At 35.9% G+C, this 15,155-nt stretch overlaps 1 protein-coding gene across 1 annotated transcript in view; it reads right to left on the bottom strand.

Moving 5' to 3' along the window:
- PKHD1L1 (PKHD1 like 1) overlaps positions 1–15,155 on the bottom strand; it is a 151,106-nt gene that overhangs the window by 49,729 nt on the left and 86,222 nt on the right. Inside the window, exons 51-58 of the mRNA XM_035011768.1 lie at positions 11,925–12,076; positions 10,857–11,016; positions 9,270–9,441; positions 5,992–6,080; positions 5,494–5,642; positions 3,886–4,015; positions 2,257–2,375; positions 1,172–1,301 (exon numbers count right to left, since the gene is read on the bottom strand). Coding sequence (XP_034867659.1) covers positions 1,172–1,301; positions 2,257–2,375; positions 3,886–4,015; positions 5,494–5,642; positions 5,992–6,080; positions 9,270–9,441; positions 10,857–11,016; positions 11,925–12,076 — 1,101 coding nt within the window. The remainder of the gene's footprint in view (positions 1–1,171; positions 1,302–2,256; positions 2,376–3,885; positions 4,016–5,493; positions 5,643–5,991; positions 6,081–9,269; positions 9,442–10,856; positions 11,017–11,924; positions 12,077–15,155) is intronic.

Below are 15,155 nucleotides of genomic sequence, written 5' to 3'. Positions count from 1 at the left end.
GGCGCCTGCTGCTCTTTTGTCCATGGAGAGGCATGTCCTAGAAAGCTACCTCTCACAAAAATGCTCCAAGAAGAGAGAACAGTCTCTTTGTGTTTTAGGCATTCCTCAGATCCTGCCGTCTCTGCCCCACTCCCCTTGCTTGCCTGCCTGTCTTCTCTCCAGGAACAGGGCAGCGCCCTCAGGGCTCTATCCCAGCCGACCTTTAAAACTCCACTCTTCAAGCCCCACTGCTTGCAAAAACTTGTGAAAATCAGCCCCTCTGCTTTCCTAGCCAATGGTTTTGGGGAAACGTTCACCATGTACTCTCCCCTGTGTGCTAGGCACTCTCCTGCCTTTCTCTGCGATCAGGGCTTCCTCCCCTATGCAACACCTGGGATCTGTTTCTCCCCCAAACCAAATTTCTGCACCTCCTACCTTCCTCGGTGTGGCCTCTTCTCTCCTAGTTGTGAACTTTGTTCTGTCAGACTTCAGAATGATTTCTTGGGTATTTAGAATGACTTGGTAATTATCTAGTTGTGTTTGAGGGACGAGATGAGTCTAGGGTCCTAGTACTACATCGCCATCTTAGATCCCCTCATGATATTTTTTAATTTATAACATGAAATGCAATTAAAAGCATTTCTTCTATTTACACCAAAAAAATATTATAATCAGCAATCTTTTAATAACTATCTTAGATCCCCCCATGATACTTTTTAATTTAGGACAAAGATGCTCTTGAATCAAAGGTTCTCAAAATTCACTGTGCATAAGAATCACCTAGTGGGTGCCTGGTGGCTCAGTTAGTTAAGTGTCTGACTCTTGATTTTGGCTTAGGTCATGATCTCAGGGTCGTGAGATCAAGCCCTGTGTGGGGCTCCCCACTCAGCAGGGAGTCTGTGTGAGATTTGCTGATTCTCTCTGTCCTTCTACCTCTGCCCCTCCCCCACCCTCCCCACCCCACACCTGTGCTCACACACTCTCTCTCTCTCAAATAAATAAATAAATAAATCTTAAAAAAAATCACCTAGAAGCTTGCTTAAAGCAGAAAGTGCTAGCCTTGCCCCACAGGATGCTATACAGTAGTCTTCACTGAATATTTGCTGAATAATTACAAAGGAGAGCATTAAAAATGTGAATATTTCAAGACATTTTAATTACATATCTATTTAGTTAAAAAACAGCCACTTACCAAGGTGAGTGTAGGAAAGGGTATCATTGAGAATGAGAATTTTCTGGTCATGCAGGATTTTAACGATACTTCTAGTTTCTGTCTGGTGGAAATCATAGCTTGTGGTTGTTATCACAATCTCTTCTCCCTCCTTAGAAAAATTCAAGTGCCAAATTCAAGAACAATTTTTAAAATAGGTTTCTATTTCTTAATAATAACTGTTAAAAAATTCTAATTTAGTTCATATCTGATTAGCAACATGGTATTATCAGAAGGAACAAACTATATATTGAGGTCTCTAAAAATAAATATGCTTGGGTTTGATCTTTTTTTTTATTATGTTATGTTAATCACCATACATTACATCATTAGTTTTTGATGTAGTGTTCCATGATTCATTGCTTGCGTATAACACCCAGGGCTCCATTCAGTACGTGCCCTCTTTAATACCCAACACCAGGCTAACCCATTCCCCCACCGTTTCTCAGAGTCCATAATCTCTCATGGTTCGTCTCCCCCTCCGATTTCCGCCCTCTTCATTTTTCCCTTCCTGCTATCTTCTTCTCTTTTTTTTAACATATAATGTATTATTTGATCTTAAGAACTCTAAATTTTGATTTATCTCAGCATTTCCTCAAATTTAATTCAGTCATTAAATAAAATCATAGGCAATATACTTTTTAAAAATTAAATGGATCAAAGCAAATATATTCATATTTTTATTAAAAACTGGTCAGTACAATATTCTTAAGACTTAAAAATATTTCCCCAGACTTTTTCTTTTTACACAATTACTTATTACTTGGTATTCCTGAAATGTGGGAAAGACACACATAAAAAACTTTTTTTTACTCAAAAACTTCCCTATTTTCCTTTCATAACTAATATATAAATAATACTCTTTATATATTCTGAAGGCCCTTTAAAGATCCCAATTTTTAAATGCCTGCTATCAGGTAAGCTTTTGAGTACAAGCTAATACAAAATACACATTTCTCATCTGATTAATCCTATGAGAAAGTAAATGTCCATGAGAATAAGAAAGAAACCTTTTTAAGCTGACCCACTATGTGTATTCAGTTCCCACCACATACTATCTCCCGTACCTGCCAATCCACAGCATCTATTAGAGATAGGACTTTGGAACCTGCCTCTGCAGTTTCTGAGAGCTTAGTTTTATATATTGAACGTGGAATTCCATGAAGATCCAGTTCACCAAACACCCCTGAAGGAGAAAAACTTCTATTTATTTACCACATAGTACTGAGTTAGTTGCTAGTATAAAATGAGACAATACACGGATATATTTTAATAAGTGATTGGACATTTTAGAATGAATGGAATGAATTTGGATTATCTGCTCAGGGTGATACAAGAAAACTTTGACCCTCTGACCCACTTCTAGGAATCTGGTCCCTAGAAATTAAAGCCAGTGCACAAGGATATGTGAATGAGGATGCCTACTACTATAATATTTGAAAATATTGGAAAACTGGAATAAATCTAGTGTACATCAATAAGAGAATGATGGAAACTAATACAGTAGGGTAATATGGTTTAAAAAGGAAGACTGTTATCTGTAAATATTGATCTGGAAAGATATCCACAATATGTTAACTGAGAAATAAAACTTAGTATCTTTAGTTTGACATGTAGACAACTGTTAACTATCAACACTCGTTTCCTCATGATGGGGTAGAATTGGAAAGATGTATTTTTTTTTTAAGATTTTATTTATTTATTTGACAGAGAGAGACAGAGCGAGAGAGGGAACACAAGCAGGGAGAGTGGGAGAGGAAGAAGCAGGCTTCCCGCCGAGCAGGGAGCCCGATGTGGGACTCGATCCCAAGACCCTGGGATCATGACCTGAGCCGAAGGCAGACACTTAACGACTGAGCCACCCAGGCGCCCCAGATGTATTTTTTTCTTAATAGTTTTTCTTGGTATTATTTGTGTTGTTTGAAATGTTACTTTTGAAACAAAAAATAAATAAACTCCCAAAAGCAAATATTTTTTCCAGATTGAATTTGTCTGCTTTGGGGCATTTACCAGTGGAGAGCTGACTAATTCAATTCTGATGCCATTTTTTAATGCTCCTCTTTCCTGACTGTTGCTGTTCTAGAAACTATGTGGGAAGGCAACTACAGCACATGCTTGTATGTATCTTTTCAATGAATATCCAGCAGCTTTAATAAATGTAGTTGGTAATTATGACCAAATAAACCCTCTTAGTTTCTTTACTTTCCAGGCTTAGATAGGAATACATGCAGCCATACAAATCCAACTGGAAAACAGAAAGTTCAGCAACAGGTATGACGGGATAACGGATAGCAGAGTCAGTTGATCCTCAGATTATTAATACTGTAAGTGGAATAATGTGCAGAAAAGTTACCTTTTAAGGAAAAGGCACCAAAATATGAAAAAGTATCCTTGTTTATATAAAGGGAAGACTATAAAGAAAACCAGATTGGAGAAATAATATACATATAGAGAGATTTATGTTAGTTTTGCAGTGGATTACATTTTGGTTTCAAATATACCCACATATACCTATTTTAGTGTGACATGATTTAATTTAAAAAATTTTATTTTTATAATCCTTTATTATAAATAAATGTCTGTAAAAGTTTCTGATACCATAACATCTTGAACTGATAACAGGCAACTTAGTGCTATATGTTTTAAAATAGATTTTCAAAATGGATATGATACTATCAGTATCTGGAAACACATACCTAAGACCTTTGATCCTTGATTTGGTCCTTCTGAAAGAGCCCACTCTGGAGTAGAATGATTTCCTCTAAGAACAATCTGTAATTCTCCTTTAAAAGGGTAATCTTCCCAGCCACCAATCAATCTACCTCCCTGCAGTGAAGCAGAAAATTGTTAATACTTAAAAATTGAGCAGAAAAAAAATTTGCCCATAAAAAAGGAATTAGGAAGATACTGGCAGCCTCTAATAAAAATGAATGAAATCTGTTATACAAAGAACAGTATTGTATCTGGAAGTGACTTTGATTTAATGCTGTCACTTTGCGATGGGTAGCTTAAATGACTTTTCCAAGGTCAGACTCAATAGGTACTTATTGTCAGTGTTATACCTAAAACTGAGACCTGCTTACATCTAAACTTGTGCCATTTGGACAGATCACGTTTTATTTTAGCACCATGTGACATATATGAAATACACTGTTCACACTTACATCCAAGCTATGGCCAAGTAGGAGCCCCCACTGTGAATAATAACAGCTATTACTAAATGCTTGCTGATTCCATGTCAGCCATAATGTGTAAGGCTTTATGTATATTATATCATTTGACCTTTACACTAAACCCATGAATTGCTGTTATTATTCTCATTTAATAGGTGAGAAAACTGATGCTGAAAGTGGTCAAATATCTTACGCAAATTCCCAACTGACAATGAGGCTGAAGGACTCAGTCGTTGCTTTAATTTACCTCAAAGCTCATGCATCTAAATACCAAAATATTGCATATCTTTAAAGCAGTAAAGGCCTATTTTTATCAAAGAAAAGCTACTATACACTTTTACTTTTTTAAAAATTTAGCTGAGATACAGAGAGAGAGAGAGAGCGTGAGCATGAGCAGGGGGAGGGGTAAAGTGAGAGGGAGAAGGCGGCTCTCCCCTGAGCTGGGAGCCCAATGTAGGCTGGATCCCAGAACCCTGGGATCATGACCTGAGCAGAAGGCACTTAACCGACTGAACCACCCAGGCATCCCTACACACTTTTACTTTTCAACCTAACTTCATAGCTCTTGGTTAGGCCATTCTTTTTAATTAACAATAATAATAGACTGACAGAACAACTCAACTAATTATACTGTTACATGTTCAAGACCACCTGAAGTTTATGAGAGAATGAGGTGATTGTTCCAAGCAGTTGAAATATTTTTATGAATCTTCTCCTGTTTTCCTCATTCCATCTATGTCCATTCATTTTAAGAAACACTGTTTTCTAAAAAAAGAAAAGACTTAAAACCTTTTATTTCTTTCCAGAACTCCTGGGGATTTTCTGGTTCTTAGAGCAAGTTGTGGGTTTAGCTTTACCTAACAGTATACAAATATTCTACGTAGGATTAAAAATGGGCAAACTTCACAGTAAAAGTAGCATAATTACTCCTTAAGGAATATGTAGCCACCAGTTGAAAGGACAGTGGAAATATGCTGGACTTACATGAGGCTCACATCTCATGGGTTAGAGCCAGTTGTGTTTTTTACTCACATCAATTGAATATGCTTTCTTACATTTTTTCTTCAGCAAATCTCCAACATCTTAGAATTTGACTAATAAAGGTATAAATTATAAGACCCTCCCTCTTACCTGAAGTGATATGTAGGTAGCATTCAGAACAACTTTTCTGTAAGAAGACTCTGCAGCTCCCACAGTGTGTTTATCTTCCAGTTCTAGAACTCCCCAAATAATGAGACTTTCCATTGGTGGAATATCTGTGTCTGCTACAACCCATGTTCCTATAAAAACAATGCTTTAATATAAGAAATATAACACAATTCATACTATAGCTTATAGATAAAAACATGGACACCTTACCAGTGAGTCCTGGTTTCGAAGTCTGCAACCCTTTTCCCACACAATGACTTATTCTTGACTCTCCCAGAAAATCTATTATCCTTAATATTCACGTTTAAATCCACATAAAACCCAGAAGGCTAGGTCTGGTATCCAGGACACACTACTAGAATCCATCTCTTCACATTTGCTCTTTTCCCAAGGTGTGTTGCATAGAGGTGGAATTCTAACTTTGTGCTATCTATCAATATCACACAAACACAGGCATTTTGTTTATGTTTACGTACTTACCTTCAGGAATAACCACATTTGCTCCTGGGTGAGGTATGGTATAATTATTTTCTCGAGATGATTGCCAGAAAGAATCATTTGACCATAAGCTGAAAAGAGAAGAGAAATAGTTCCATTAAGTATTATCTTTATATACTTAATGACCATCTCCTTATACTAGCTGTTTTGGGATGATAGAATGCAAATTAGAGAATTTATAATTTTGCTAAGTAGGCAAGCTAATATGTGCAATTGGTAGAATACTCAACACATACGACTACACAATGGCTTTTTTTTTTCTCTAAAGAAAACTTCCTTTCCATCTACAATCTGAATCACCTTTTCTCCCACTAAATCCTCATTGTGATACCCTAATTTTGGCTAAAATGTAAATTATTTAATTTCCTTACAAGATTTCACATGGTAGAATGGCACCTGGGTGGCTCAGTGGGTTAAGCGTCCAACTCGTGATTTTGGCTCAGGGCAGGATCTCAGGGGTTGTGAGACTGAGCCCCTCTTTGGGCTCTATGCTCAGCAGGGAGTTTGCTTGAGATTCTCTCTCTCCCTCTCTCTCTGCCTCTTCCCTGGCCTGCACTCTCTCTCTCTAAAATAAATAAATCTTAAAAAAAAAAAAGATTTCACATGGTAGAAACTGAAAAGAAATTCATCCTTTGTCCATTTAAAGACCCTTACATATGGTGTTACTGAATGGGGGAAGGGGGCAAGAGGATATGGTCACTAGATTCTGTGAAGGGAGGGATGGAAGGATGGCTTCTGAATTGGTAAGGATGAGTAAATGAGGTTAAGCCCCTGGGATGGGATCAGGGATGGCAGGTCTGCAACCAGAGTGAAGGTTATGTTAAACTGAAAGAGATATAAAAAACGCTTTAGAGGAGAGGCAGTCTCTACTTTTCATTGCTATACTTTCCAGAAACCACCCCCATGCAAATTGTTGTAAAGAATATTATTATAAAGTTGATGATATTTTTCCCACTGGAAAATGTTCACAATTAGAGGTTGTTTCCTGAACTAGTAAAAAATTTTAAAATTTCATGATACAAATTCTTGAATTCTATAAAACAGTCAATATATAGTTTGGTTAAAGTGTACTTGTATTATACATTTGAAATATGTTAAAAATTCTGTTATAAAAATTTGTTTTACTGGCTTTAAAAGAAAGGTCAGCAGTTAAATTAGACTTACAATAATACATTATTTTTCATGAAGCAATTTCAGAGCAAGTTACGTTTAATGGCTGTATCTTTCTAAAAAACCTGACCAGCATTGTATGGATTCGATCACTGATTCTATCTAGTTTTTCTCAAGATTAATAGCCTTTCATTCTTATCTCCAACAGCACTATACTATGCACGTTATATATTGTTCTTCTTATTGGGCACTGTTATGATCAATAAAGCCTAACACCTCTGAAACAAAGCATATGTATGTTGCATACTAGAGTTTTATATCCTAATCTTGAGGTACCCATCCTGGATCAAGATTCTGTTTGTTTTCACTGATATCTCTCTGTATAATATAAATTGATAAATCCAATTATAGCTATTTCTAGTGAGCAGAACTCATACCATGGGGGGAAACAACCTATGCTAAGACATATACATGTAGCATACCAACATATTCCTCTGTCACATCCTGGTCTAGACCAATCTAAATCTATTATGTGTGTAAATGATAAATATTAATTAAATTTTCAATAATTCTATCTACCTTAGACTATATAAGGACTTTTTGGTCAATAACCTTGATGGTGCACGTCTCTAATACAGCTCTCTCAAGTCTTTTCATGAGCCTTCCTGCTTTCTCCACTGTCCCTCTATAATACTGACAGATAGCAAAAGTGGTCTTTCCAAAATGTAATCTGGAGTACATTACTTTTCAGCTGAAAATCATTTAAAAGCTTCTTCTATTTCTTAATACTAACTGCCTGCATGACCTGAATGGTCTGATTTCCACCTGTTTCCAACACCATTTCTAGGCCACTCTCCTCTGCTCACCGGGGTCCAGCCATGCTGTTTTCTCTCTGTTCTTAGATATGCCATACTCTTTCCCACATCAGGGCCTCTGCCCAAGATGCTTCCTGGGCCTAGAACCTTCCTCCCCCACCCTTCACATGGTTAGCTCTTCCTCACCCTTTGGGTCTCAGCTGGAATATCACCTCCTGTGAGAGGCTATTCCTAATCCCCCTACCCAAAGGAGGTCCCTGCCATACTGCTCTCTGTCCCAGACACCTCCCCATTCCCCTTATAACCTTTATCACTCACTCATACTGTTTACTCTTTTATATCTTTGCTTGCTTGTGCTGGATCTGTCTCTTTGGATAGAATGTGAGTGTAATGAGGGCCGGGACCACATCTGTGTTGTTTACAATTGACTCCCCAGTGCTTAGCACAGTACCTGGGCCATAGCAGGTGTTCAAATATTTTTTAATGATCAAATTAATATATCAAAAAAATCAATTATTATTCTTTTGTACAATAGTTACTACTACATCTGTATATTCTGAAATGTAATTCACGTAATAAAAAACATTGAGTTGTGCTTGATGCATAGTAGCGGGCTCTTATCATTATTTTTATGATTATCATTTGTCCATAAAGGACACAAATATACATCAAATCAGGATAATACCTCTAAGGGCCTTAAAGACTAGTACCAACCATCACATGCTAGTGCTATGATGTATGGTTATTACTATAACTCAAGGTAGAGAGCAATGTTCCACATGAGAAATAAAGGTAAAGGGCTATGTAAGTTTCAAAGATAGAAAAATCATTTTTAACTGTAAGAATTAACATATATTAGGGGGTCAAACATTTGAAACAAAATTAAATAAGTTGTGCTACAAGATTTGACCATGACAGTTATTCTAGACAAAGAGACACCACCCACTAAGAAAGCATTGGATTAATGAGGAGACTTTGTTTCTGGTGCTATTTTGGAAGTGTCATCAAGAAGTTTTGTGATCTTGGGTAATTCACTAAAGGTCACTGGCTTCAGCTTTCTCACCTTATAATAAGGGAGTTGGTCTAATAGTCCATATCCAACATTCTGCAAGTCTAAGATTACCAGTAACATTCACACAAAATTTTTTGTGAGATTTTTCCATTTTCTCATCAGGGTGGTTATAAGGCCCAAGTGAAGTAATGAGTATGGAAGTGCTTTGTGACTTACAAGGCATTGTGCAGGATGAGGACATTATTTTCTCACCCAAGAGTGACATGTGAAAAGAATTCTATCAAGTGCTATTGAAGGTATTAATAAACAAAAGGCCTATGTACTTATATGTGGCTGGTCGCTTCCTGGGAATTGGTTTTCTTGATGGGGGATGTACAGGAAAGCAGTCCTGGAGAATGCAGCAGTAAGCTTGGAAATTAATAATAACATCTTTCACATCAGGATCCAGGGTCCCAGAAATGGGCTGGCTCTGCTGAAGGTCATTTCTTCCTGACACTGAAAGTGAAGTAGTTTAAATTAATATGATATCAAATGTAGACAAAGAAAATGGCAATTTGAAAATATTCTTTAGATGGTAACTCGGTAGAGTTCAAATGTATGGAATACATATGGAAAAATTCTTTTTTTAAATTTTATTATGTTATGTTAGTCACCATACATTACATCATTAGTTTTTGATGTAGTGTTCCATGATTCATTGCTTGTGTATAACACCCAGTGCTCCATTCAATACATGCCCTCTTTAATACCCATCATCAGGCTAACCCATCTCCCCACCCCCTCCCTTCTAGAACCCTCAGTTTGTTTCTCAGAGTCCATAGTCTCTCATGGTTTGTCTCCCCCTCCGATTTCCCCCCTTCATTTTTCCCTTCCTACTATCTTCTTTTTTTAACATATAATGTATTATTTGTTTCAGAGGTACAGGTCTGTGATTCAACAGTCTTACACAATTCACAGCGCTCACCATAGCACATACCCTCCCCAATGTCGATCACCCAGCCACCCCATCCCTCTCACCCCCGCCACTCCAGCAACCCTCAGTTTGTTTCCTGAGATTAAGAATGCCTCATATCAGTGAGATCATATGATACATGTGTTTCTCTGATTGACTTATTTCGCTCAGCATAATACTCTCCAGTTCCAACCACGTCATTGCAAATGGCAAGATTTCATTCCTTTTGATGGCTGCATAATATTCCATTGTATATATACACCACATCTTCTTTATCCATTCATCTGTTGATGGACATCTTGGCTCTTTCCCTAGTTTGGCTATTGTGGATATTGCTGCTATAAACATTGGGGTGCAGGTGCCCCTTTCGATCACTACATTTTTATCTTTGGGGTAAATAACCAGTAGTGCAATTGCTGGGTCGTAGGGTAGCTCTATTTTCAACTTTTTGAGGACCCTCCATACTGTTTTCCAGAGGGTCTGCACCAGCTTGCATTCCCACCAACAGTGTAGGAGGGTTCCCCTTTCATATGGAAAAATTCTGATGAAATACACATGTCTTACTGAGAAGCACACAGTCAAAATGTCTTGACAATATTTTGGAACTCAAAATTTATTCTTAAATATTTTTATTTCCCCCAAGTAATAAAATAATAGAAATGGAAACAAAATATTTGACAGTTTCCTTTGTACTCATTTCCTCTAATTTTGTGAAGTAAATGTTAGGGCCATCTGTAAGAGTGTTGGCATTATCTCCAAACATAAAATGTAAGTCCTTGACTCAACTCAAGGCCTTTTTCGACATAAATTTAGTCTCCAATCCTTTTACTCAGCAAACATTTATTGAATCCTACTATACAGAGGACACTGTATAACATATTTGCCCATTAAGCAATTTTTCTCTTTCTTTAGACAAAGCATTAGATAAAATAATCACTTTTGCCTAATGAATACATACCCAAGTAATATAGAGTACTTGTGTTTGCTTCAAGGTGCCAGTCTCCATTCTTGCTAGTATTCCAACTCAACGGATTTGAAGAGCCATTCCTCATGTCAATAACATTAAACTTACCAGGATTTTGAGTGAAATTATGAGATATGATTACATAGTCTTCTTCCTGTAAGTGGTTGCCCCCAAATATGATTTTATATGTTAATATCCTGCATAATATACATTAATTTTGATGACATACAATTAGCCCTTATATTTAGACTTAAGTTTTGGTTTTAGTTTGTCATCTTGAATTCATATTTTGTTTAGTAACATTTTATATGTCTATGGCAATAATGCTAACTCTATCCGAAGGCAATGAAAATCTCTCTGTACACACACATACACAGACACAGACACACACACACACACACGTATTTAGAGAATATTTTATTTCTGTAATATTTTAAAACATTTAAAACAATCCTAGGTATTGTTTATGGCTACACATATGTAGTATAATTAGGAGAACATGAATGGGGATGAAAACACCCAATTCAAGATATTGGTTACCACAAGAGTGGAGAGTGGGGAATGAGATGAGAGTAAGCCATACAGGGGACTTCCATTTCATCAAAAATGTTTATTTCTTAAAAAAAAATCAAAAGTAAAGATTCACAGAATGTTAGATCCAGATGGAGCTAGGTGGTGGGCACACAGGACTTGGCCCGTCATTGTCTGTGTTTGGTATATTTTAAAATACAATTTCTAAAGCCCTTAACTGGTACCTGGAATATCCTAAGCACTCAATAAATGTTAGTTATGATCACGATAATAATAACAGGACACAAGCTTAGTATTATGGGAATATGGCAAAGATGTTGCTTACTTCTGATTTCTACACAAGGTTTCTTTTTTTAGCTTACTTTTTAGACTTAGGGTGGGTCATGAAGTGTGTGCAGGACTTCACCAGGTCAGTATGTGAGGCAAGCACATTCTGGGCCTAACAACTGGTATAAGGACAGGACATAGGTTGCATTCGCATACTATGCAATCATCATTATTAGAAGATGAATTTAATAGCTCTTTGTTTACCTTAAATCCATAGAATGTTGACGTATAAGATATGTTGGTTATGTGATCTACATCTTTAAAATACCAGTTAATGTGCTTTGCATTTGGAATCAGAGCCATCCATCCAGACATATGAGTCAGTCGTTTCTTCTGAAAGGGAACAATGCTTGTGCCTATAGCAGAATACAAAACAAACAAATAACAGTCTTCTCTACCTCTAGAAAATTCCTTTTTTTACAAACAAGTGAAATATTAGCCTAGTTTATGGAAGTCTCTGAAGAGGTCAGAATAGCATTTCATTACTTATGTTCTAAAGGTCTTTGTTAACTGAAGGCCCCAATGTTTCATATTACACTTAACTGAAACATAAAAATGCCTTCTCACTTGGAATTCTGAATTGAGATGAAGTCTTTATTCCTTAGGGAAAGAAAAAAATCAAACATGATGATGATTAATGACTACTATGACAAAAGTGCTTAAATATATTAATACAATTCTTTAAATATTGATCTAAAATAATTTTCTGTTGTTATTCTTTTAAGAACTTAAATTAACTCAGAACTTAATTATTTCAGGATCCTTAATTTACAGGATATGCAAATATAAGTTCTAATTCTTTATTAGATTCTCTTGTATTTGTTGAGTTAATCAAAATCTACGTAACAAGTACTAATGTAAAGTTTTGATGTAAAGCTCTTAAGAATCTTGGCTACCACCAGACTTACCACGAACACTGGCCATGATACCCTTAGGTTTGTGAATGACAAACTTGGAACATAAATTACTTGTTATGGGAAAAAATACTTAATTTAGTAATGCTTTGTTCATGAAAGAGTACCTGACAACTTTAGCTAAAGATTTGAAAAGATTTTTTAGAATATAAAGAAGACATGATTAATTGCCCATATTCTGTTTTTTCCTCTCCATCCCCTCTCTCTTTTCATCTCTGATTGAATTTTATGTTAAATTTGCAAACTCTTCCCCTACAAATTTAGGGGGAGAAAGCTAGATGAAAGATTATAAAATAAACTGTCATCCTTTTTCTTTGGAGAATAAGGCAAAAAAGTTCCAATATCAAGGAGGAACAAATTTATTAATTCTTAGGCTTGTGAATTAGCATTACATTTAAAAAAGCCATGAGCAGAGACTCTAAAAACATACAGTTCCAAAAGACCTGCAGTGTATAAGAAGAACTATGATGATTTGAATTACTCAGCAAATATTCATTCCTTTCCCCTCCTTGAGTGCTGAGTAGACTTCCCTGACCTGTTGATGTTGGGTGATGTGACAGTCATAGACATTTGTGTTTGCTGGATGAAGCTTGCCATCTTGAACCTCTACCATTACAATGCAAAGAGCCTGCCCCAGGTAGTTGGCTCTTCCTTCAGCCTACACTCTGGAATAAACACATGTGGAGACCTGAATTCAACTTTTGGGGAGGAACAAAGCCCATTGGATCCTCACCTTCAAGCAGAGCATCCTAGCTGAGCACATCCAAGATCAACCAACCCAGTCCTCAGACATGAGAGTGAAAACAATGATTGTAGGTTTAAGCTTTGGGGATAATCCCTTTTGGGGATTAAGTTTGGGGATAATCTGTCATGAAGCAATAGCTGACTTACATAAGAGTTCATGAAAATCATCCAAAACCTCCGGAATTTGCTCTATGTTTGGCAGAACCAACCTCCACTAAAGTTTTCTGATGCATGGAATTATACTTTAACCTGAACTTGCTTGATAATTCTCTTTTTGTAAATAAAACTAATTGTGGGGCACCTGGGTGGCTCAGTCAGTTAAGCAACCGACTCTTGATTTTGGCTCAGGTCATGATCTCAGGGTCCTGACACCAAGCCCCACATTAGGCTCCACACTTGCTGGGCATGGCACCTGCTTGGAATTCTCTCTGTTCATCTGTCCCTCCCTGCTCATGCTCTTTTTTTCTCTCTAAAATGGAAAAATAAATCTTAAAAAAAACTAATTGTCATTTTTCATAGTTATTTGTGTTTCTTTAATTTTTTTCAAATGCACTCATTTTCAGTATGTTGATTTTAAGCATCTTGGACTGAAATTTGAAGTTGATATTTAAAAAAATAATATTACTAAAAGTAAGTGTCTCAAATTAATTTGCCATCTGGTCTATAGTATCACTAATAGTAAGTATCTCAAATTAATTTGCCATCTGGTCTAACTTTACATATATATTCATAAAGATACATATATTCACACATATATACATAGAGCTACACACAACATCATGCATGAGACACTTTAATAGATATATGTAAAGTTATACCAAATCTTATTTTTATAAATATATATATATATATAAAATGAAAACAGTGATCTCTTTTTTCTGTTTTTAATTTTTAGTACTAAATAATTTTATTTGGCTTTAATGGAGATAAAATAAAAACAGTAAAATATTCTTGACTCTGAAAGTTGTTTTATTCTTTATGTCACATTAAAAAGAAAAGTACCTGGAGTGATGTTTTCTCCACTCATAATTTGGTCTGAGGACTACAACTAATTCCATTGTAATTCAATAATTACTGAATTCCTACTATTTGCAATGTCTTGTGTTGAGTTATGTGGGTGACAGAAAGATAAATTTATAGATCTTGCTACCAAGATGTTCAGTTTAGTAATTAAATAAAAATCTTCATTCCTGAAAGGATCAGGCAAAAAGGCACAGAGAGACTTCACAAGAAAGCTACAATCTCATCAATTCAGAAGTATTAGACTTCTCGAATCAAAAATAAAAACACAAAAACTTCTCTCTAAAATCATCACTACCACCACCACTAATAACAACAAAAAAACCCAAAATATTTAAAATGTTTAAATATTACTGCTTAAAAATTAATAGTGTAAGGTATATATCTTTTTTTATCATTCTGTATATTTAAAATAATTTATCTAGGGTGGTTTTACATCTCTGAGTCCTCTAAAATTATCTTAGACTGTGTTTTATAAAAAGCTAATGTTCAGTCTATTCATAGGTATATCATAAAGTATTTGGAGATATGATTAAAAGTTTTATCATAAGTAACTATTTTATGACATAGTAATGGGAAATACTAACATATTACCTCACCAGATAAAATAACATCATTTGTTTTTGATGTTTTGGTTTCTTTTAGTTTCAGCCTGTCAGAAAACTTTCACAGATATTCTGCTTAAAATACTGTTTATTGTACCATAGTCTCTCAAAGTTTAAGTAATGTTGCTCCATTCTGGACATCTGGTTATCAG

This window comes from Mirounga leonina, unplaced genomic scaffold (genome assembly GCF_011800145.1).
Source record: "Mirounga leonina isolate KUSES-001 unplaced genomic scaffold, KU_Mleo_1.0 Mir_165, whole genome shotgun sequence".
NCBI classification, from domain to species: domain Eukaryota; kingdom Metazoa; phylum Chordata; class Mammalia; order Carnivora; family Phocidae; genus Mirounga; species Mirounga leonina.
The sequence above is the reverse complement of the archived record's forward strand: the minus strand, read 5'-3'. Positions and strand labels throughout refer to the sequence as shown.